Source organism: Physeter macrocephalus, chromosome 15, assembly GCF_002837175.3.
Source record: "Physeter macrocephalus isolate SW-GA chromosome 15, ASM283717v5, whole genome shotgun sequence".
NCBI lineage: Eukaryota > Metazoa > Chordata > Mammalia > Artiodactyla > Physeteridae > Physeter > Physeter macrocephalus.
The window spans coordinates 78,864,801-78,890,645 of record NC_041228.1 but is presented as its reverse complement, the minus strand read 5'-3'; the positions used below and the strand labels follow the sequence as shown (position 1 = coordinate 78,890,645).

The following is a 25,845-nucleotide window of genomic DNA, read 5'->3' as shown; positions in this document are numbered from 1 at the left end:
GCACATGTTTCTAATTTCACAGAGATGCTAAGATGGGAAAGCTGTGCATCTTAGGATGGATGAAATATAGTATATTGGAAATGACGGGGTTTTGGAATTTGAAGTAAATTTCATCTTTTTTTTTTTCTGATTTTGTAGTTCATTCAAAAAAAACCAAAAAAACCCCACACAGGTAAGTTCCACAAGTTGGGTGTGAGTGGGGTGCTCAGAGCTGCTAACACATCCTCCTGCCCCAGACCACATACTTGTCCTTAATATTCTGTCTCCATCCCAGCCCTTACAGTATGTTTGCACAGAACTATTGTCTTACTCCTCACTGAATGACGTTATTTTATTCTTTCTTTCTCAACTCTGAGCTGCAGGACAGTATTTGACAAGACTGTAGGTGAGTACTAAAATGGACTTAAAATATACAATTGATTTCTGGATAAATCTCGGCAATCAGGACATCTAACCACACTAGCGCATTATTCTTGTCAGCGCTTTAGGTCCATGACGTTGATTATCTCTAAGATGCTCCTCCCCGAATTCTGTGGTTCTCAGATTTTAGGCCCAAGAATCACCTCAGGAACTTGCTTTTAAAAACAAGCAAGTTGGGCTTCCCTGGTGGCGCAGTGGTTGAGAGTCCGCCTGCCGACGCAGGGGAACCGGGTTCGCGCCCCGGTCTGGGAGGATCCCGCATGCCGCGGAGCGGCTGGGCCCGTGGGCCGTGGCCGCTGGGCCTGCGCGTCCGGAGCCTGTGCTCCGCAACGGGAGAGGCCGCAGCAGAGGGAGGCCCGCGTACCGCAAAACAAACAAACAAACAAGCAAGTTATGCACTTGAAAAGATGCTCAACATCGCTAATTATTTGAGAAATGCAAATCAAAACTACAATGAGGTATCGCCTCACACCAGTCAGAGTGGCCATCAGCAAAAAATCTACAAACAATAAACACTGGAGAGGGCGTGGAGAAAAGGGAACCCTCCTACGCTGTGGGTGGTAATGTAAACAGGTGCAGTCACTATGGAGCACAGTATGGAAGTTCCTTAAAAAACTAAAAATAGGGCTACCATATGATCCAGCCATCCCACTCCTGGGCATATATCCGGAGAAAACCATAATTCGAAAAGATACACGCACCCCAATGTTCATTTCAGCACTATTCACAATAGCCAAGACATGGAAGCAACTTAAATGTCCATCGACAGAGGAATGGATAAAGAAGATGTGGTACCTAGATACAATGGAATATTACTCAGCCATAAAAAGGATGAAATAATGCCATTTGTAGCCACATGGATGGACCTGGAGATTATCATATTAGGTAAAGTGAGTCAGACAGAGAAAGACAAATATCATATGATATCACTTATATGTGGGATCTAAAAAAATGATACAAATGAACGTATTTACAAAACAGAAACAGACTTGCAGACTTCAAAAACAAACTTACAGTTACCAAAGGGGAAAGGGTTGGGGAAGGGATAAATTAGGAGTTTGGGATTAACATGTACACACTACCATTTGTGAAATAGATAAACAACAAGGTCCTGCTGTATAGCACAGGGAACTCTACTCAATGTTCTGTAATAACCTATATGGGAAAAGAATTTGGAAAAGAATGGATATAGGTATATGTATAACTGAACCACTTTGCTGTATGCCTGAAACTAACACTACATGGTAAATCAATCTACTCTAATATAAAATAAAAATTAAATTAAAAAAATTAAAAAAAAAAGCAAGTTCTGAAGCAGTAAGTCTGATGGGATCCTGGAAATCCTCATCTTAACAAGCCAAAGACCACCCCTTGGGAAACGCCACGTAACTGGAGGCCTCATCACCAGGCCCACGTGGTGCAAGACCCAGCGGTGGGGGGCATCTTTATGGGCACGTGGAACACAGTTTTCCCAAAGTCTGAGGATCGGTTTTAAGGTCTCCTCCGAGCACACTTACTGTCTCATTCAAGTTTGGTCCGGATGTCCGTGGACCCTCAGTTAGAGAGCTTGTAAAAGCACAGGCTTATAAAGGCGCTAGCATCCAGTCTTGTCCTAAGAAGGATCGGAGCATCCTGCCTGGCTTACAAGTAGCCTGACACTATTTTGAAGCTCAAAAGCAGTCAGATGATCCCAGAAAGAGGGTGGGAAAGAAAAATTAAATTTCTGGAATTGATTTGATTCATAAAATGATTTAAAATCCAGTAAATACAAACGTACTTCTAACATACCCAATATAGTACTTTTTAACAAGTACGATATATTTTTTAAGACCAGTCATATTAAAAGAAATACAGGCAATGGTCTTTTTTTGGTGTGAGTTAAAACCCTACAAACCGACCAAGCTTTAATCTGAGGACAATCTAGAGAGTAGGAAAAAAAAATCTGTTAATTTAAAAATATAAATTAGGTTTTTAAACTGTGCTGTCAAAAAGCTATCTGGGAGAAGCAATGAAATCTTACTCATTTCCCCCCCCCCCACCCCACCTCTAAAGCAATTTTAAATAAAATAGAAGCGAAACGGTGTCTCACGTTTATTGGTAAAGACTTGTCTTCCGCCCACGTCAATGACTTTGTTTTGCCTCCTCTCCCCTGAGAGGTGCTCCAGCAGAAACCTGTCCAGCTCCTTGTAGGTGCTGTGGAAAACACAGCCTCGCTCAGCCTGCAGGGCGATCGCCTGCTCCAGCAAACTCAAGTTCCCCTTGGCTTTCTCCAGGGCAGCGGCTTCCTCCACCCCCGCGGCCGGACACCCGTGACTGTGATCCTCCTCCTTACTGCCAGGGAACGAGGGCTGGGCTTGGCCATCTGACGGGTCCACGGCAGCGTTCTGTGGGTCTCTCCTTTCTGCTTCCGAATCACATGTGCTTTCGCAAGAGATAAACTTGTCACCTTCAGTTTTTATTTCAGGAACTTCCAATAGGTCTTTCCCGTCATCCACTAGAACGTACTTCGGGACGCTCTGAGGTTTGGTTTCTTCTGAGAAGTTGGAGTCGCTGTCCCAGCCATTCTCTGCACGTTCAGAGTTACTTTCGTTGTCATCAGAGGAGCAGAACCTCGGCTGGGGATCATCGATTTTGTCTTTTCCATCGTCGGAGTGAACCATGAAGCGCTCATCCACTTCATCCCCCTCTGCTTTTAGAGACTGGATGCCACTGTCATTTAAGTTCTCACTTATGGTCTGAACAGATGCACTTTTTTCAAATTTCCCCAAATGCATTAGCGATTTGACCACGAGCTCTTGATAACGGCCGTATCTGTCTTCCTTCCCGTCGGAATTTTCTTGTGCGGTTGAATGAAGCTTCTCCTCCGTGGGTTTTATCATGATTTCTTCCAGGGAAAAACGAAAGCCAGTATTTGAAAAACAAGAACAAAAAGTATTTTAAGGAAATTACAGTGATAAATAGATAGACATATACATATATAATACATGCAATATGTGAGTATGTGGACTCCATCAATTATATAAACATCGGGTAGAAAAATATATACCCTCTTGACAAAACAAAACAAAACTCAGACCTTACTATTCTGAGAACTGCCTTTAAAGAGATGAGCTATCCTAATTTTCAGCATGTCAGAGCTAAGCTCGTCTAGTTACTGAAATAAATACTCAACCATCACAGAGTCCTGAATGTGAAACTCGTGTTACTGTACCTCTTATATTTGCAAATCTCAGTCAACCGGAAGAAAATTAAACATATGTCCTACTATACGTTATAAAAAGGAAGTATCCATCGAATTTCGCTGCTAGCGTGGCAATATAGTTTCAAAGCTTATTTGGTTGATTTTCTCTGCGTCCGCAGAGTCCCAAACATACTTTCAGATTTTACGGAACGTTAGCTGAGCTACACAACACATCTACACGAGATGAAAACTAAAAGAAGCCTGAGGTTCTCGAGACTCCCTCATCACTGCAATAACTGGCACACGAAAATGCCACGCCGAGGGAAACACAAGTAAATGGGAGAATGAACATGATGCAATAATATCTTGAATAGTAGCTCAGTTTCTGGCCTGGTACCTGCACGCACCTGTGTGAAAAGGAGGAGTCAGGAGTGGGGACGGTTGGAGGACGCCGAATGTTAACCAGTTGTTCTCAGTCCTGATGGCCGAGAAGGCCTGGGACTGAGAAGGGCGCCCACCCCGCAAGCGCCAGTCTGTCCATGGGGTGTCCACGGTCCCAGAGCAGCTGTCCGTGTCGCCCCCTTCCCTCTTGGCAGTGGCCCAGTCGGGGTGACAGATCGTGTGTGTGTATATTTATATGTACCGTCATCCTCCCCAAGCCTGTCCCGGTGCAAACACACCACCTGAGGTGCAGATCCGCCAGTGCCCCAGCCCTGGCCGCACACATGGCGGGGTCCAGGGAGCTCGGCGCCCAGCGATCGCCAGGCTGTGAAGTGCACCGGATAACCAGGCAGCGGTCCCTGGCAGTCGCTAAGACAAAACGAACAAAAGAAGAAGCAGGACTATTTCTTAAAGACTGTTAAAGACACCAGGTGAAGTGCATTCTGCGTTAATAAACATCTTGGGAGGAAAGAAAAGCACAGCCGTCCTGTGTAAGGGCTGCGGGAGAGGGTGTCTGTGCAGAAGACAATGTGCCTTTTTTGGGTCTCGTTTAATTTTTTATAAACATTGTGTCTGACAAGGACACTCAAAAATGCATCTCCATCATCTTCCTTTCTGGTAATTATCTCCCTACATCAACACTGGCCTGCCAGGATCAAGTAAATATTGCCATAGTAACTAAAAGCGTTTTTGGATGAAGGGAAGAATTCAGTCACAACACTGGCCCCTTTAAATAATGCTGATTATAGAGTGCAGTCTTTTGTTGGGATCTAGTCAACATCAACTGAAAAATTTAACATTTTACTTCCTAGAAAAGAGGCTGGCGAAACCAGCACATAATATCTGAGAGGCTGCTGTATCCTCTCCTGAATTCACATCAGAGGAACTCCAGGTTGAAATAATATATTAAACATAGTCTAAAATGCAAATGAAGTTTTTCTCAGTATCACAGCTGGCTGTTAAGAGAACGTGTAAAGGGTTATGATAATTTTAGAATATTATGAACTACAGAAAACAAATAAAAAGCATTTTCAGTGACTATGCTCAATTCATTGAACTATTCTCTCGACTCCACTTAACTACCCACATGTGTACGATAACGATTTATAGACATTAGACCTAATTATGCATATTTGGGCTGTGTGAGGGTGCTAACAAAAGCTCTAGAAAGCAACAATTACCTCTGTTGCTTAGCTACATAGTTTAAAATATTCCTATTAAGTGCAGATTGTCAGAGAGGCGGGGGTGACAGCAATGCGCGCGTGCCCGGCGACGCGTGTCACCGAGCCGCTGCCGAGGCGAGCGTTTTGGGTCATTTCCAGTTTACATCATTGTTTGGTTCAACTGTTGGTTATATGCTAAAGGAAAATATTTATTAGTTATTCTTCAGAGAGAGAGGAGCCCTGCTGGAAGAGGTGCCTTCGTGCGTCGCGTGCGGGGTTTCCAGGGGTGCTCTGCGAACCTGCAGACCAACTTCCCACGCGCCCAGCCCCCTCTGCCATCACTGTCACTGTCACCGCGAGAGAAGTCGAGTCCGCTTTTGAGCAGACAGATCTGCGACGGGGCACCCCTTCCCCCCAGCTTTGTAACAGGCTGCCTACCTTTTTCTGTGCTTGTGTGTTTTTGTTTTCCGGGGCGGCCCGGTGGTCTGTTTTATGCTTTTGCCACTGACGTAACCCAAAGGGCCCTGCGTTAGGGACCTCGTCTGATTCTGGGCCTGGCGTGTGTCTCTGTGCCAACTCCGATGGGCTCCCCGCCCTTTCTCAGCCTCACCGTCAGAGGAAAGCAGGTGCCACCCAACAGGTGTGCGGTGAAGGATGGCTCCTCCCTTCCCTGTTACTACGGTAGAGTCAGCAATGGCAGAGGAGACACGGGAGCTTCCACCTAGATAAGGTGCGGCCCGTTTTTCATTCAGAGTAAGTGGTGACCGTGCCCGCGGTGGAAGGTCACAGTCTACGTGTAAAGAGGACTCAGCCCAGTTCACCATCATCCACGTCACACCTGCTACGCTCGCCAGCTGCCCGGGGGATGGGAGGGTCCGTGCACGGCGTGGAGGGAGACCTCCCGGGTCTGAGGTCCAGAGACTGGGGTCGTGTGGTTGGCCCAGCACCACCTGCCTGTATGGCCTCGGGCAGGCCGATGTCTCCCGAGTCCTGGGCCCTCACCTTTAGAACGAGGATGATCTGATGTCCCAATGACTGGATGACCCTGGGACATGCTAAGACGATGAACTGGTATGTTCCTGGCACGGTGTTCAGCTACTCGTTTCACTCAATCCTCACAACAACTACAAGCAGAGTACTTTCGACTCCCTGTTACAAGCGGGAAACCCGGCTTCTAAAGAGCCAAGGGCTTGCTCAAGTTCACACAACCAGCCAGTGGGGGGCTGAGATCCAGACCCACGGCCAGGTGCCTACTATTTTCCCACATTTGGATACTTTCAAGAGTGAATTTATAGGAAAACACCAGAATACACTTGTCAGGTAACTTGTGATGAAAAGCAGCAATCCTTAAAGTATAAAGAAAAACACGTGAAGACAAACACAACAGCAGACAAAAACTACCAAAGTGCATCGCACAACAACATGGGGTAGAAAATTCCTCAGGTGCACTTCTGGGGCTGGAGCAGGACAACACTTTCCTCACAGAGCAAAAAAATAAATAAACTTTCTTTTGGCCTGATGTGTAAAAGCTCACATTTGTTGATTTGCTTTAAACCAAAGTCTCTCCTCTGAGGGGTCTGGTAATCCTGAAGTTACCTGCTAGCGGATTCTCCATAGGTATCAACTGTTCTGCATCAAAAACAACTTAAACAAAAGAAATCCTCTGAAAATCACATGTTTTGAGTTTGATTCCTTTAGTACAACTGGATTTCAGATTTTAGTTCTGTTTCTGTAACTATCTAAGTGACTTTTATGGGTAAATTAGTTTTCCAGGCCTCCTGAGTATGTCAATCTTGCTGGGAACAAAAGCCCTAAAAGATGAATTCGTCTTTCAGAGTTTTAGAGTGGGAGTGGCTTATCCTTTATTTGCTGTTTGTTGAGAGATAACATATTCAGAGTATCATCTCAGCTCCCAGAGGCTCCACAGGTGTGACGGGTGTCCTGGAATCACGATCACGTGCTCACGGCCCGGGAGGATCCCCCACACTGGCTCACCCCGCTTCTTTCCCTCATCTGCACTGGGGACACACGAGTTCGTCCTGCCTCCTGAGAGGGCTCTGCAAGGTCATCTTCTGTTTGCCCCAGTGAAAAATGTGCATCTGCATATGGTTCTGTCCAAATTTTCTTCTATCGTCCTTAACGCCCACTGCAGCTCTTTGAAAGACAGCCAGGGGAGGGCATGGGGCACGATTTGGCCATTAAAGGGATTCAAGCTCATGACCTCAGCCTTCGTGAGCCTAACCCTCTCTCATCAACTGAACCGCCTGCTTAAGACAAAATGGGGCACACACACCTGGTCAGGTGCAGACCTCGCGGTGCCTGGAGCGACCGAGATGGTAGATGAAACCCCTTATGCTGGGCTTGGGCGCAGACTCAGCTCTCCTGCCTTCCGGGGGCTGGGGGTCACTCAGCTCAGAGGGCTGAAGGCAACTTAGACTTTTCCTCTCTCGACCAGGGAGAGAAGCATCTGTGACCTGTCATTTCTGGAAATGGGACTTCGTGATTTGACGTCGTAGGGACTTGGCCCAGCTTGCCTTCTAAAGGTGGTCAGAGCATACGGGAAGGACTGGGTTATGGAGCACGCTTAGCTGGGAAATAGTTATTTTGCTTGTCCTTCAATTGTTTCCTAATTATCTTCTTTGCAACGCCTACGAGCTGCGTTACCTTTGGCATTAAATCCCTTTGTCCTCAATGGTCTCATTTGTAAAACTGTGGCCACAATGACACACACTCACGTCACTGTTGGGTGGATTAAGTGATATGATTTATGTGCTCGGAATATATTAAGAATTCACAAATAATAGCCACCACGGCTGTAATTTTAGCATATTCATTATGATTAGTAGTGGCTCTAATACGAAAGAGTGAACATTTGTGAAGCTGCAGATAGAAGTCCATCCGTGCTTGTAAGTGAATATTTAACTGAGAATATTTGACAGTATATTTTCCTGGTTACTATCAAGCATCTGCAATGATCATTCAGCTACAAAAGAAGGTGGGAAGCTGGCGGGCAGGTACAGTCCTGGTCCTCAGGGCGCCTGCGAAATGTGTTGGCGTAAAAGATGCCCATTTTCTTAAATACTTGGTAAATTAATGTCAGCGAGATGAATTATATATACCTAACCATACTGACTCAAGGCCTCTCCCTAGTACCAGATGCGACCTACAGTTTTCATGAATCAACAACAAAAAACTGACCAGCTCAAGGAAACAAACAAAAAAAGTCAGGGATGATTATAATTTACACATGAGCCATGAGGCTTTAAAGCCATATGTTAAATACACAAAAGGCAGACAATTCAGTCAAACACTAGCAAATCAGAATACAACTGTTTTAACTGCAGAATCTCCAATTACTTGTAAGCCGAGATTACTGCAGGTCTGATGATTGTGATCTGAGATCTGTGCTCACTCAAGTCAATATGCTTTTATATCTTTTCTATCAACACCTACTGCAATTACTGCCATTCTATATGCAATAGATATTTATGATCTAAGAAGCTCGTTGCCTTTGGTTTGTATAATTTATACTTCTTTTCAAGTAACAACTTACTTTGTATATTTTGATTCCTTAAAAACTCACATTCGGAGAAAAATGTGTATGTCATAGAACATACACACATCTACTTTCATTTCCTAAAAGGTCAAGCTTTAGATTTCCATGTATTTTCTAAAATAAACTTTTGAGACATTTTGCATGCCCTTCGATTTCAGCCTCATGCACAAAGTGGTCTGTGAGGGTCCAGGTCCTGGAGGTACTGGGACAGCCAGGGTCTAGTGGGGGTGACCGCGAACTGCGGAGAAGCACATCCTAAAACTTCAAAAGAAAATTAGGGGCAGGGGATTAAGAGACACAAACTATTAGGCGTAAAACAGATAAGCAACAAGGATATACCGTACAGCACAGGGAATTATACCCATTGTCGTGTCATAACTTTTAATGGTGAATAATCTGTAAAAAATACTGAATCGCTATGCTGTACACCTGAAACAAATATAATGTTGTTAATCAACCGTACTTCAATAAAAAATTAACAAAATAAAATTTCAAAATAGAGACTGCGTCTCACACGTCATATCAGAAATGTCTTAAAGCTTATTTTGCAGGGGTTTTATCTTTCAGGGACCGGACATCCACCCCATTAGGGAGTCAAGGTCCTCTTCAACTTTGGGGCTTAGTCGCTTTTATTTTCTTCGGAAAGAGGCACAGTCCAAACCCGTGCCTGGGGGCGAGGATGCTCTGTGCTCTGTGGCTTGGGCTTAGACCCCACAGTTATGGAAGGAAAACCGGTCCTCACTAGTGGATGCCGAGGGAAACCAACGTCTGGTTTTGCTCTCAGGCTGGGATTTGCTTTTCCCACCATACAAATGGCCCGTTCCCCTAAGGCGGGCCTGGGTCTGTGTGCGGGGAGGAAGGGAAGCTGGGGCCACGCCTCCTCGCTACCTGCGCCGGGGAGATGGTGGGTCTCCGGGGGGCCGTCCTGCCCCAACGCCTCCGCCGTCCGCTCAGCCCGTCGCTCATCGCAGTCCACGCTGGGGCTGTAGTGTCGGGGCTTCATGAGCAGGGACTTTCTCTTGTTGACCGGCACCCCCGAAGCCTGCTCCCCGGCTCTCCTCTTCTTGGCCGTGGAGCAGCCGTGCGCAGCACTGCAGTAACGGAGACGGATTAAGAACATGGTGAAAGAGTTCACGGCTGTCTGCCCTTCGCCCATCACCAAGCACGACCAAAGAAACCTGGGACCCAGGGTTTGGGGTTAGTTGTCGGCATTAGCGAAAACAGCCCATCCGTTGAATTCACTGAACTGTGTAGATTCTATTTTACTGCCGATCAGAAGAGCTAAAAAAAAAAAAAAATCAGCCTTAATCCTGAGTAAGCGTACGTTCATCTGTGCTTTGCCTGGCACTACACTAGATACCCAGGGAGGGATGAAACAAGATTTGCACTGGTTTGTTAATCCCAAGAAAGAGCTAATGTGAAAAATATACCACCAGCTACAAGAAAACGTGTCCAGTATGGATGAATCACAAGGCTTTTCGGATAGCTGTTTGCTACCGAAACTGCTTATCGCTGCCACAGTTACATGTCAACCTTGAGATGCCATATCCCGGGCTTGGACTTGAAAGACAGAGCATTAAGCAGGGGACAAGCTGTGAACATCTGATCAGCCCATCTCCAGTCCCAGAAAAAAGTGGAAGGATGCTCATGGCACTCTGCCGTTTGGTTCCTACCCATCTGGCACACGGAACAGACAAATAAAAGGAGGAGAAGTAAGATTGGATTTCACAAAAATGGACCACAGTTTCTCCTTACTCCTGTTCTCGTACAGTTTTATTTGGAAGTCCTCCTGAGGATGGCCCTTTCAAAACAGATTTCCTACATATAGCTCACTTGGCATGTAACGCAGCTCACTCTATGTGCTGAAGTTAAGACAAACATTCTCTTGGCAAGACCCAGGAAGACCAGCGGGTTTAGCCAACAGTGAGTCTCTGACATATATTTATTAAACGCTCTTTGAAGAAAAACGCAAACTTAAGATAAAAAGAGCTGGAGCAGAGAATCTGGACTCAGAGTAATGAGATATTACTCCATCGCTAAAAGAAGACTGAATATTCAGCATTATTACTAAGACAAGGACTTAAATTGTTTTGAAGCATCAATGCAGAGAAACACCAGTGGTGGCCCATTTGTGAAAATTATTTGATTAGCATCACACATGAATTCTTGAATGTAGAGGAGTAGATTTTAAAACGTCAGAAGAACAAAAAGTGCTCTTCCTTCTGGGAAAGAAAGAGATTCTGGAAGGAGAGATAATCCAAGAGGGTTAGAAATCTCTCACAAGAGATTAAACATTGAGAACTGAAGATTATCCCGATAAGGAAGAGAACAGTGAATTTCCTAAATAAACTAATGTGCTTTGGCAAAATTTCTCTGATGAGCCCAAATTTAAAGTGACCGTGGAGGGCTTCCCTGGTGGCGCAGTGGTTGAGAATCCGCCTGCCGATGCAGGGGACACGGGTTCGTGCCCCGGTCCGGGAGGATCCCACGTGCCGCGGAGCGGCTGGGCCCGTGAGCCGTGGCCGCTGAGCCTGCGCGTCTGGAGCCTGTGCTCCGCAACGGGAGAGGCCACAGCGGTGAGGGGCCCGCGTACCACAAAAAAAAAAAAAAAAAAAAAAAAAAAAAGTGACCGTGGAGACTTCCCTGGCAAGTGGTTAAGACTTCTTCCAATGCAGGGGGTGAGGGTTCCATCCCTGGTCGGGGAGCTAAGATCCCACAGGCCTCACGGCCAAAAAACCAAAACGTAAAACAGAAGCAATACCGTAACAAATTCAATAAAGACTTTAAAAAATGGTCCACATCAAAAAAATCTTAAAAAAAATAAAATAAAGTGAGCATCTGCACAGAGGATGGGGCGGAAGAGCACCTAGAAGCAGGTGAGCAGGAGGGCGCATGCCTTTGTGAGGACGCTGGAAAGTGCGGGCCTGCACGGCCCGAGCCTGGCCTGTCGAAGAGCACAGCCTACAACACGCGCGTCCCGTGTCCGGGGAGCAAAGTGCAGAGAAGCAGAGCCCCCGTGCAGGAGCCTACTCTGTCCGGGGGAAGACCTCTGAACGGGGAGGGGCAGGAGGGCAAAGATCCCAGGAAGGTGCAGAGAGCTCAAGGCCCCTAAAGCAAAGTCTTCTAAATCAAGTGAGTTTCCAACCAGGATGCTCAGAAGATACACAAGTGAGGCCACTAACCATTATCCCGAGCCAAGAAGATTTCTAGAAAAGGAGAGGCTCCTGGCAAATGACATTCAGCTCTTCAAGCGGGGAAAGAAAATGGATTCTAAACACTAACGTTAGCATAGCATAGGCACTGGGAAAAAGGCCGAGAAGGTTTATGCAAACAAAGCTTTGTCAGCGCCAGGAAACACTGATCAAAGAGACCCGGGCTGGTGGGCTTGGTCCGTCGGACAAACGCCATTCCTTTCTTTGGTGGCTGGGGTGAAGGATGAGGCTGAATGTGTACCTCAGGTAAGATCCTTACAGATTTCGTCTTGTTAATATTATTATCCAAGTTTACATAGACAAGGAACAGTCCCCAAATCACGTGACCTGTAATTGATGGGAATGATTTTTTTTTTTTTTTTCTTTTTTGCGGTCCGCGGGCCTCTCACGGCTGTGGCCTCTCCCGTCGCGGAGCACAGGCTCCGGACGCGCAGGCTCAGCGGCCACGGCTCACGGGCCCAGCCGCTCCGCGGCACGTGGGATCCTCCCGGACCGGGGCGCGAACCCGCGTCCCCTGCATCGACGGGCGGACTCTCAACCGCTGCGCCACCAGGGAAGCCCGACGGGGCTGATATTTGAGTCGGGTCTGCTGGTCCCCAAAGCTCATGCTCTCCTACGTGTTGCCAAATCAGAACAAGGAACCTGGGTAATTTCCACCTGCCTTTGACAACCGGGTGGAGTAGGACCCGGATAAACCAGCCACCGCTCCAGCTGGAGGAACCTGCCTGCCACAGGGCTGTTCCCAATGATTCGGGACACTCATTAGATCGGGAGATGATGCTGAGCTGCGGCAAAGAAAAATGCTGCAAAACGTGGTGAAGACACCGCCCTGCCCCCCAGCATGTCCACAGTCGGGAGCAGGTGAACGAACGTGATGAGAAGACATTAATGATAATAAAAATCAAGTTCAGTATTTGGGTCCAAATAATAGCTTGTGGAAGGACGAAAAGGATGTTGAGGTTTTATCGAAAGTACATATATACAGTAATATGTATAAAATAGATGACTAATAAGAATCTGCTGTATAAAAAAAATTAAATTAAAAAAATGGAAAGAAAAACAAACAAAAAAATTTAGCTTCAAATAAATTATTGTATTTGACACTGTGTATGAAGTTTCCTAAATAATATTGGCTGTGTCATCTGTAATGAATAATTGAATCTTTTGGAACACTAAATTCCTTAGCCAACAAAGGGGGATAATAATTCCCATGTTATCACAAGTCGTAGGTAAAGAAGGTGACATCTGTGCTGCGAGTGACAAAAATAGGTCAAGACAGGGCTGTTCGGACTCCTGGTTCTGACTCTCTGCACCTTGGACTCCACCAAAACCAGGCTGAGCATCACCTGCACAGACTCTCCAAGCTTGTGTGTCCACAAAAGCATTCCACTCTTAAACATGGCATTTGTATTCACATAAATTACATTAGATTTATACACAACATTTGCTTGAAATCTCCCTTTCTGTGCATTTCTCCACTGCAAAGTAGCTATGGCCCAGGCAGCATTTGGAGCTAAAATGGAAGGCTTTATAATAAATATTACCCTTTGTGTGTGCATGGAAAATGGTCCCTTTCCCGCGTTTTCCCTGAGGGCACACTATTTTGGCTTTATTGTGACACTTCACTGTGACACTGCAATGAGGGAAAGCCAGGCTTTACATGTCACTGAAAGAAATGCCACAAAATGCTAACATATCTTCTCAAGGTTGCCAGAAATAATTTCCACTGGGTTGTGTTTTCCCATCTGTGGAGCTCGGAAATGTTAAGGAAATAAATGAGCTCTATTATCTATATTTTTCTAGTAGATGAGAAAGAAAGGGAAAAAGCACACTCAGCCCTGCATTTATTGTTCTATTCAATCAAACTGTTGCTTTAAACATTCAGAGTCCTCCAGGGGACGTTACCAATGAGCCAAATACCTTTCAGCGCCATATTTCATATCTGCAGTTTTGATTTTATTAAAACATCTTTAAAGGATCTGTAGTTTTACCCGAAATTTTTGGTTACCTATTTGAAAAATGCTTCCATTTAGAAACTCGAATTCTAATTGGAAACGGTACTCCCTTTGATGACAACATATGGCTGAAATTTTATTCAAAAAGTGATGGAGGAAAACAACAGTCAATAACGCTAATGACAGTCTCATTGCTGGAGGTCTGTTTAAGAAGTCAAATTCACTGACCTTTCAGGTGTCGGGAGAGAGTACAATAAAGTGAGGAACTGTGAATGCCCCCAAATCTGTACAATGAACGCTGGACTCTAGAACAATTTTCCAGCTTATTTTCTACTTTCCACCGTAATAAATCCTCAATGCAAGTTACCAGAAGATATGTAACACAATTAAAAATGTAGGTTAATATATATGGGAATAGAATCTCAAAAAGAGTGGATATATGCATACGTGTAACTGAATCACTTTGCTGTACAGCAGAAACTAACACAACATTGTAAATCAACTATACTCCAATAAAAATTAATTTAAAAAATGTAGGTTCAGCAATAGATACATTTTGTGTACATCCCCCCAAAAGAATAAAACAGAAAAACAAATGGAAGTTATAAACCCCTGAGTCCAAGGAAACTATTTACATGCTCCAACATCTCCATGGAAAATTCATAGTGGGTATTCCTACTGATTTCTTCTAATTAGGCAGAATACCACAGACTCATGGGAAGGGACCAGGAAGTATGAATTTGAATTTAAAAGACTGGCAGGAAAAAACAAAGGTATGATGACTGAAAAAGAAAAAAAATTATACTATTATTATTTTCAGAGACATGACTGTATTTGAGGAAAACCCCAAAGAATCTACAGATAAAATATTAAAATAAGGAAGCAACTTCAGTGAAGTCACTGTTAAAAATGATTTGAACTTCTATAAACCAGTGATAAAAACATTAGAAAAAATTTTAAAATAAAACCATTTATGATGCATAGAAATATGAAATACTGAGGAATAAATCTAACACAAGACATGTAAAACTTATACAAAACAAATAACATTTTGAGAAAATTAAAGACGATCTTAATAAATGAAGAAATAAAAAAAGTTCATGGAATAAAAGACTCAGTACTGCACGATTTCAATTCTCCCCAAATTTATCTACTAGATTTAATGCAAACCCAAACAAAATCCCATGAAGAATTTTTTTTGTTGTTTTGAAATTAACAAGTTAACTCTAAAGTTTGAATGGGAATGAAAAGAACCAAGAATAGCAAAAAGCATCTTGGATGTCAAAGTTTATCATAAGCCACGCTTAGTACTTGAATAGGTGTTTCTGGTGCAAACATACACAAAGAGAGCAAAGGAACAGAGTAGATGTTCCATCTACTGGGTCCAGAAATAGACTCACACATATATGGTCAATTTATGGCAAAGGTGTCATTGGGGAAAGGGTTCTTTCTTCAGTGACTGGCATTGGGTCAATTGGATATTTATCTGAAAAAAAAAAAGGCTTGATTCTACTTGATGGTATGTACAGCAAACAATTCCCAAAGGATTATGGATTTAAACCATGCACTGGAAAACAATAAAACTTCTAGAAAAAAATGTGAGAAGACACTTTCGTGACCTTGGCAAAGACTTCTTAAGCAGTTTACAAAAAGCACTAATTTAAAGGAAAAGACTGATAAATTAGAACACCTTAATCTTAAGAACCTTTATTCATCAAAAGATACCAGCCAGTAAGGAGAGCTTTCTATCAATATTCTGTTTCTTGATCTGTTTACATGAGCTTGTTCAGGTCGTGAAGATTCATTGAGCTCTACTCTTACGCTAAGTACGTGCTTCTATAGGTGTGTTACACTCTTCAAAACAGTTACTAAAAGGCCAATAAGAGAAAGAATTCTTCCAAATAAATAAGAAAATGACAATCAATTTAAAAAGTGGGCAAAGACATGGCAGGCACATCACAAAAGAACTGATACCCAATGAAGAGGCGCTCAGGCCCTTTCCTCTCCAGGTAAATGCAAAAACGTAACTCGCCTGTTGACAAATAAAGTGGAATTCTAAGTGGAATCCTTTAAAACTTCTCCTTCCCATCATCAAAATAGCAAACCCAAACATCATATTCTAGAAGAAATGACAATGATTAGTGCCTCCCTTAAAACTTAGAGGATGCTTGGCTGGTGGTCCCTACAATTTCTCCCTGAAATTCACCAGTGCAGACTCTAGTAAGACTGATCCTGGGGGTTAACAGCGGGCAACCACAAACCCAGACAAATAATAGTTCTAACTGCAGTTGCTAGACCGAAATATGGGATCTTTGCTTTGCAGATTAACAGAGACTCAACTGCGTGCTTTGCAGTCACTGACATGGCAATTACATCCTTTTCCGTCTCCATCAGAGAGCGAAACCAGGAGTGTTAGCATTCCAGTAACACAGAAAAGAGGGCAGATCCACAGTCCTGCTGAGGTGTGTGCAAATTCGGCTGCCCTCCGCCATAATACAGTCTGAAGGGGCCTGGATGATCCGTGCGTCCCACAAATCATCACGTGGGTAGATGAGGTTGATGACATCGTGTTGATGAGAACAGATAAGCAAGAAGTGGCAAGTATTTTAGAAGCTCTGGGAAGACATCTGTGCCCCAGAGGGTAGACGATAAACTGACAAAGATTCAGGGGCACATCATTTCAGTGACACTTTGAGGGCTCAGCGGCCTGGAGCATTTCAGGTGTCCCCAGTGATAATTAAGGACAAAGTATTGCATCTACTCTTCCCACCACTGAGAGGGAAGCACAATGCCAGACTGCCTGATTAGGTTCTGGGGACCGCATATTCCACACTCGGGACTACTGTGCTGATCCGTGCTTGGGTGACAAGGAGGGTGGCCAGCTTTGACAGGGCTGCAGAGCAGGTCCCGGCTGCACTGAGGACAGCCTCGCTGGTTGGACATAAAGCCTGGTGGAGCCTACGGTATGTCTGTAGGCATCTGTGGTCAAAGGAAAAGATGCTCACAGAAGTTTGTGGCAAGATCTCATGGAAGGATCTCAACACAGAGACACAGGTTTCTGAAGCAAGGCCATGTCGTCTGCGGCAAAGAACTACACTACTACATTCTAGAGATAGAATCCCTGACCGGGAGACCAGAGCTGACCATCAGGAACTGGTTTCTATTAGACCTACTAAGTCATAACGTCAAGCAGGGACAAGGACATGAATGGTTTACCTAGAAGATCAGGGTCGAGGGGATCTAAGGAAGACGCCTGAGCGTGGACCTGTGAGCGTTAGTATGAGATGAGAAAGTCTTTCCTTGCACGATGACACCCACCAGAGAGCACATACCCGGGAAAAAGCATACAACCACCAACCAGACAGAGTGGCCTGGTCGCTAGAGGTCAGCTCGTCTCTGCCTTCGGCTTTCCTACGCTGGAGTTGATAGTGGCAGGGATGGAGGGACAGGACAGGCCCCACAGCAGGGCTCCCACTAAGACCGCTTTAGCTACTCTTGCAGCCCATCGTCCAATCTGTCAGCAGAAGAGATAAATGCCAACCTCCCAACAGGACACCATCTCTTGAGAAGGCCAACCAGCCGCTGGACTTTTCACTGTGGAAGAGGCAGCAACTCAACTTGACTGGAATTAACACATATTCTGGGTATGGATTTGCCTGGACCGTCTTCAGAGCCTCAGACAGTACTGCTATCTGAACGTTCTATCAACGAGAATTCTCATATGTCTCATGGACCAAGAGACCCAGTTAGGAAGACGACCATGGGAAGAGAATAATTGGATACACCGTTGGTATCACTTATCACACATCCTGGAAACTGCAGTCCTGATGGAGTGATAGAACAACCTCTCGAAGGCATAGCTGAGATGCTGGCTTGAAGGAGATACCCTGCCAAGAGGGCGTGCCTTCTTTGGGGCCAATATGCACGCCTGATGATCATTACGTAATGCCACGCTCTCCACAGTCTGAATACATGGGCCCAAGAACTAACAGGAATTAGGAATGGCTTGGTTTACCATGACTGCCAATGACCAGCTTGAAGGATCTGTACATCCCTCACCCCAAATCTACTCTCCGTGGGCCGAAAGATCCTGGTCCCCTGAGGGAGTGCTTCCACCAGGGGGCACATAAGAGTCCAATCAAACTTTCAGCTCTGCCTGCCTCTTGGTCACTTGGGCTTCTTGGGCTGGGAGACCAGCAGGCCAGGGAGAGAGTCACCATCCTGGCGGGGGTAATGGACCCTGACCATTGAGAGCAGCAAGGCTGCTGTTACATTAGGGGAACACAGAAGAACACATCTGGCCCTTGAGTGACCTACTGAGGCGTCTCCTGGCTCTTTCTGGCCTAGCCTTGACAGCCAATCAGCACGGACAGCAGCCAGAGAATCTGAAGGTCGTGGTGAGCAGGGCTTAGCTCCCTTAGGGACGAGGGTCTCACTTCCACTGCCAGGTAAGCTGCCTAGATGAGCAGAGATGCTTGGCAAGCAGGGAGGGCCTCCTTTCAAGGATGGAAGAGGGAACCCAGGAGGAACGGCCTAGGCTTGCGCAGCAACTGTGCTGCAGTTTGCTTCCCCCTCTGCCCTGTCCTCTCGCGGCTACTGGACCAGCTTTTATGAAATCATGAGGCAGGCCCCTGCGGGAAAGTTGAGCCCTTGTTCATTGGAAACGGGCCTCCTGATTCCCAAGAGTCACAGGCCGCCGCAAGTGACAAATTTACTTTTACACAGACAAGACTCTGAGACACTGTTCTTTCTTGGAGGATGGTCCCTGAATCCACGCCCAGCTCTCTCAGCCGCGTCGGAAAAACTTGTGCCTGCACTCGTGTTTACAGAGCTGAGCGGTGCACCCCGCAGTAAACCTATAATTAAGCTTCTCCTATGACTCATGTCATCAATTCAGTGACTAAGTCGTTGCTATCTATTGATGGCTGGTTTGCTCTCATGGAACACTGATTCCATTGGCAAGGTTATTTGATAATATCAGGTTTATAAGAGGGGAGAATTTTTTTTTCCCATAAGGCCAGAGCTAATAGATGCTTTTTCCTCATTTAATTGGGATTAAGTTGTATGAGTGATAAATTAATTGCATAACATCCACAACAGTTTTTTCATAAAATAGTCGAGCTGTTAAAAGCCACATTGCAATAATAATAATAATAATAATAATAATAATAATGATAAAACTTGCTCTGAATCCTGAGTAACAGTGGAAGGAGCTAAGAAGACTCCCTCAAACCTCCTGCTGCCCCACCACCTTCTCACACCCCCACTGGCCAGACACACCTTCCCCTGGGATGTCATTCTGGAAACGCTGTCAGAGCACATCCTTTTTACGCCACTGTGGGTTTGGCATTTTCCATGATTATAAACCTTAGCCCTCTGGATTGTCATTATCTCTCCCAGGAAACTGGAACCATCTACACGGGGACGGAGGCTGCTTCTTGTTCATTTCGTATCTCCTGGGCACCTGTAAAGCCTGGGTCTTGGTGTCACCCTGGGTAAATGTGCCCGGAAGTTGAACTCCACCCAGGTGCAAGCGTATAAAGATGACTTGGATGCAGTTGCCTTTCGCCAGGAGAGTCATGAGGAAGCTACCCACTGACTGTTCAGACCATGTGGCTGCCCACCCCCTTGGAACAAAAGGTCACAGAGCCACACCAGCCTCTGTATGGGGGGTAGCGGGAATTAAGTTAACAGGAGCAGATAACTCAGGAAATCCTACTTGGCCCACACAAGGATTGACCAAATGACCAACTGGTCATGCCCAAACTCTGCTCTCCAAGAAGGCAGAACAATCAGTCAGTCTTAAAGACGGTTCAATCCTCACATGAACCAAAATTTTAAAAGAAACAATATTTAATCATCAACTAAAACACAAACGAATACACCAAAATTTGGAATACAGTCTAACAAAATAGAAACGTCCTCCAATTTATACCCAAAGGAAAAGGATGCATCTCAGTGAAATAATGTGGAATTGCCAAGTTCCTTGTAATTGCCTATAGATTGACTAATTGATTCATTAATGTATAGCCACAGCTTCGCCCTGCAATACATAAATAGCTCAGTGGCCTCTTCAGAAACATAACATGATAGGTCACGGGGATTTCCCCGAAAGAAGAGAAGTTGGATCTATTAAGATAAAATTAGAAAGTAAAGACAGTCAGAGGTGGTTATTATGTGGATTTTAGAATCAGGATACCAAAAGAATTCACAAAGAATTTAAACACAAAAGGAGATTTGTTGTTGTTTGCTAGCAAATTTGGCTTCATTAAAGCCACACTGCTTGTTTTTTTTAATTTATTGAGTAATACTTCAAATATATGTTCTAAAGTATATAAAACAATAAGATATATACGGTTTTATATTAACTTTGTCAAATAGCACTATAAAACTAAAAGTATTAAGAAAAATTAAACAATGATCTTATTTTGATAATGAAGAAATATAAAAATGAAATTCACAGAGTTCATGAATGTTTGCCTTAACAAAAAATCATATTTGAGGAGAAGATACCTCAAGTGGCCTTACTTTAAAAAAAAACTTTAAATGATTATTGCATCATCTTAGTTGCTCTGATAACTATTTTACTATAGATTGCATCTGCTGAAAAAACTAAATGCGGTTGAGTAATAATAGCATCGTGACAATTTAAGTTAAATGCGTTTGTAGAACTGAGTTCAAAATTACTCTTTTCACTTTAATGAATTAGGCAATGATCTGAAATTTTTTTTTTTTACTTAAAGTTTGTATTCCTATCCAAAAATTAAGATAAAATAAAATAATGAGAGTGTGAAATTCCATGATAATGAGGATAAAAATACTGTGCTTTATCTTTGCGTAACATGTTAGTATATGATAAGACCATATGCATTCATTTTTGTGCGTATTCACAAATACCTAGTTTTAGAAGAAATTAAAGCAATCCCCTCTAATTTCCCTGACACAGTATTTTACATAATTTTAGGTAGCAATTGAGCTACCAGCAGAAATTCTATTAGCACAATATGCTTGCAAAAATGGTTAAATTAAAAAAAGGACCAACAGGGACCTACTGTATAGCGCAGGGAAATATACTCAATATTTTGTAATAACCTATAAGGGAAAAGAATCTGAAAAAAAAATATATGTATAACGGAATCACTTTGCTGTACACCTAAAACTCAAGTGACATTGTAAACTAACTCTACTTCAATTAAAAAAAAAAAGCAAGAGGCTTGGGTGCTGTCAGCAGGGGCTGGGGGTGCCCTTGCTCCCTAGGCTGGATGGACGGGCTGCCGGCTGCCAGGCTCCCTGCCCTGCCCCCGCTTGCTGTGGAGGAACCAGCTCAGCTCGTCCCTGGGGAAAGGGTTGTAAGTCCCAAACTTGAAAGAAAGAGAAATCTTGAATGCCAGTATCTTCACGTTATTTTCACATCACCCCCATGAATGAGAGGCTTCACTCACCCTGCCATTTCATCAGCATCCCACCTCATCTTGTTTGCAGACGTGCAGGAGACTGACGCCCCGCATGTCCCCTCCCTGGCTTTATACCTTATGACACTGATTTGTACTTTATGCACGTGCGTGTGTGTAACTCAGGGCCTTCCTGGAGGTCACGGAGCATTGGTTACGATCATGTAGGCACTGTGCGAGCACTTTCTACAGTTGGACGAGGGCCAGAAACCTTCCACGCACACTTCCAAGGAAAGAAGACACACTTAACTTCATCATAAAACTTGGAATTCAAAGTGAATTTGAATAATCCCATTATTTGGTAATCAGAGCGAGAAGGTTAAGTTTTTACAGAGGTTGTTGACTAGGACGCTGGACCAGGATCCAGGCACAGGCAACAATTTCCGTTCAGAAAGGCCATTTCAACCCTCATCTTTGATAGGCAGCGTCAGACAGAGTACGTGACAGTGACTGTAAAAGTCACATGGAAAAAGTCTGCTCCAAAAGTTACTCTTGAACCAAAATAGTAAAGGTAATTGATATTTCATTCACGATCATGTGAATAAACTCAGGATCATGTGAATCAGCCAGACAACCCGGGGGGAAAAAAGTTTATCGTGGGCAACTTATAGAAGACACTATTATGCACCAGGCCCAAATCTATCAAATACCAAGGTCCTATTTATGTTTGTGGTACAGACGCATCCTTAGGAAATGAAAACGATCTCATTTATTCACAAAGTAAAAATCACGGACTAGTGATGGGGTTTGCAGCTTCTTTTTTACCGTGGGTCATTCACTCCCGAAACACTCACATCGGGGCCACAGAAGTAAAACCGAGTACATTTGGTAGCTTTAAATGAAGACCGGGAAGCATAAAGTACCAGCTATTTAGCACTGTAATGAGTAAAGTATAGGTGTCCTTTGTTCTCTACTGTGAACATGTATTTATTTTTTCTTTTTCCCAAGATGTGCAGATGTGAACTCTTTCTAAGGAGCAGGCTCTGAAGGGGTGTTGAGAATGACACAGAGTAAGGCTTCATATGTTTAAAAATTTGATGTAAGAATAACATGGCTTTACATGCAATGGATAATTATAACCATATTTTGCATATTAGAAACTAACATAGTGGCTTCATTCTCTTTAAAATATAATGAATTCACTTCTTTAGATGAAATTTCTGTACAAATACTTTTGTCAGGTAGTCTTTACATTTGATTATTTTTGTAGGAAGAAGGAGAGCCACATTATTTCTGTCACCTAGAACAGAGTTCATCAATGTTGACCTTTTTCATTATTCATTGATTTCTTTTTCTGGCCATTCCTGTTGTGGTTTCTACTATAGATATTTCTCAATGTTCAAAAGAATGGTTTTCTCGGTTTTGAGTGTGTGCATGGGGTCTAGTGGAAATATTTAGAGTAGAAATTTGCAGAAGAAGGAAAGATAATATGAAAAGAAGGAAAGTGAGAGAGAGGGAGAGAGTGTTAGGCGGAAGAGTCAGTGAACGGGGCGGGGAGGCTGGAAGGAGGGGCGGAGACTAAGTGTGTGCGTGTGTGCGTGTCCTCGTGTGCCGGGGGCACAGTGTCAAAGACCAGCAGAAATAGACACCGAGAGCAGCCAACATGAGGGAGAGGTCCACCCACTGAGGGAAAACAAAACAGGCCAGGCACACACAGACACAGAGACACAACTTCGTCAACTAATACGGCGACGTTCTGGCTTTTAACATGACGATGACAAAAGACTCTTTAAGACCATGCGGCTCCTTTATGACTACTATCGTAAATGCTGATTTTATTTCTTGACATTTACCTGAATGCAGATACTTGGTTCGTAAATCTCAGTTCCCTGAACTAAAAAAAACTAGAAACCTACAGATACAAAGACCTACACAAGGTCTTTGGTCGTCTGTTATTTGGACGGCTTCCATTTATCCTTCTCGACTTCACCAAGACACATTATGAATCATTTCACAGAACTTGCTGTCATGCCGGAGAAATATTTAAAAGGGGGATCAACTGTTAATATAGTCAAGTGAGTGCTGAATTAGTAGGGATCACCTCCTTTGCTATACCATTAAAATTACGGGTACATAAATGTGTGTCATCTTGCCATACATGTGTATGTGTAAGTATATATATATATATATATATATATGTACACACACAAATCTGTGCAGCGTTGTGGCAGCCAAGTATCCAACTGAATCAGAAAGAACTTGCGTTTAAGGGCTGTTCCTGATCTAGACGCTCTCCAGCTTCCACATTAAGCCTGCAAATCCACACGTCACTTCCCGTAAGTCACCCCTTAAGCGTATCCGTGCCCTCCTTGCCATCAGAGCTCCTGAGGACCCCCCCTCCTGGCCCACCTCTATCCCCAGGCCCCACCAAGTCAGGCAGGCTCGGGCCCAACATGGTTCTGCCACCTCCGGACCCGGCAGGCGGCCGTCTTCCTGGACCACTCACGGGATGCCCTTGCTCCCATTCACTGGTGGGCGCAGGGCGGGGTGACTGCTTTGCCGTGCCTGCCTTGTAGTTTACTATTCCATCACGTAACCCTTTTTAAAAATCCATATTCTCATTCAGCATACTGTACGACTGCTTCCCTGAGAACGCCTAAGCGAGAGGAACCCGCTTCCGAGCCAGAGTCCACTCCTCGAGACGACGTGGACGGTGGCCCCTGAGACACAGCAGCGCTTCAGGGCCCAGAGGTGCTCGGGACGCCCGTTGTGCCGTTCCACCCCCACGCCGGCTGGGAGCTATCCTGTAAGTCATTGTTTTCGAGATGTTTCCATGGTTAGTAGGAATCGTGAAGTTAGAAACCTGGGTGCAGGCTTGGTCTACAGTGTTGTCAAGAAATTGTCCTGCATCTGTTTTAGGTGTAGAAGTAAACTGGACATCAAAGCTTAATTCACTGAAGCACAAAATGGAAGACACTGGGGTCTCAGCGTCCAGGCTTTCTATTGGTATATGATTTTTCATTGCTTTTAAAAAAACACGCGGCCACCTTGTTGAGGAAGCGGCTTTGAAGTCCTGGAGGGAACTGGCCTTCATCTACACTCAAGGGACCCCCTCTGTTCCCATCTGTCCCTCCCCCTTGACTCCCTGCCACCCAAAGCCCCGGCTGGCCCAGGACCAGGCCGCTGGAAGAGTCCGCCTTGGTTAAATCCGGTTTAACCGGGTGCCTGTTTCCTGCCCGTGGGAGTTCCCTGGGTGGACACGTTCTCACCCTCCCAACGCAGGTCAAAACCTGGCCGGAATTCACTGCTCGTGTCACTGTGCTCCTGTACAAGGAGCCTCCCGTACAGTGAACGCGGAGCCCCGTGGTCCCAGGACAGACGGCAGGCTCTGTGTCGGCCTCCACCTCCAAGGACATGGGCCCTCAGAGGCTCTGGAGCGATTTCCACGGACCCTTTGAGGGCAGAGGGGTCCGAACTCCCTCAGCTCTCACGGGGCACCCCGCAGAGCAGAGTCCGCTCCGCGGCCCCCCCGGGCGTGTGCCGTCGTCTCCCTACAAGTTTTACTGCCCCAGCCCTGGACAACATCCTCACCTCACGAGAAGATCCCACAGGTGGGGACGCGCTCCCGACCTCAGGTGGGGACCACGGTGAGGACCTTTAAGGATCAGATGCCCTGGCCCTCGGGTTCTCCCAAGTGTTCACACGTCCAGCAGCGGCGGCTTCACCTGCTGACCTGTGGCCTCGGGGTCTCCTGTCCACAGGCTCACTGGCTGATTCCTTCCTACAAGCAACTCAGAAATGGGCAGTAGGCACTTCTGTTCTAGTTGTGATCTCTTTTCTGGACTGAAAACGACCAAATGAAACTAAGGGAGAAGTCAGCAGAATTAAGAGCACCTCATTTTTATGTTGTAGAGGAAGACACGTATTGATGGTAGAAAAATAAATTAGAAATGATTATTATAGCAAGAGTAGCATGGTTTGTAGTCAAGGGGCTGGTAGAAGCTTTGTTGACTAAACAGTCTAGACTTTAAAGGGACAGACGTAGGGGAAGAATCTAAGAACTGGAAGGAAAGAGGTTACAGGCATTATAAAAAGATAAAGAGAATCAATATGTTAAATAGAAATTCCTCGGCAGTGAGTTACTAACTACATTATTCTCAAAACAAATATTGGTAGACAATGTAAAATAAGATATCTCAAGTAACATCACGTACTAGGGATACAATGGTGAATAAAATAGATTTCTTGTCTTTAAAAAGTTTACGGTGTATCAAAAAGAATTATATATGATCAATTAAAGTTTTTTAAATAGTTTATTCTTTTTTTTTTGATGTCTCCCCAACCAAATTCTAAACTTGAAGGCAGGGGATCTGCTTTCTTCTGGATGGGTGGACAGATGGATGGATGAGTAATAAAATAGCTATAATTCAAAGTAATAAGTGCTTTAAAACAGACAAGAAAAGAAATGCTTTGGGGACACAATGGAAAAAAGTATTAGTCAGCCTGGGAGGTCATGGGGACAGCTC

The 25,845-nt window shown here is 44.6% G+C and overlaps 1 protein-coding gene across 1 annotated transcript in view; it reads right to left on the bottom strand.

Moving 5' to 3' along the window:
- ST18 (ST18 C2H2C-type zinc finger transcription factor) overlaps positions 1 to 9,917 on the bottom strand; it is a 72,302-nt gene extending 62,385 nt beyond the window's left edge. Inside the window, exons 1-3 of the mRNA XM_024127023.1 lie at positions 9,650 to 9,917; positions 2,926 to 3,304; positions 2,510 to 2,841 (exon numbers count right to left, since the gene is read on the bottom strand). Of these exons, the coding sequence (XP_023982791.1) occupies positions 2,510 to 2,841; positions 2,926 to 3,304; positions 9,650 to 9,917 (979 nt within the window). The remainder of the gene's footprint in view (positions 1 to 2,509; positions 2,842 to 2,925; positions 3,305 to 9,649) is intronic.
- Between the last annotated feature and the right edge of the window lie 15,928 nt (positions 9,918 to 25,845).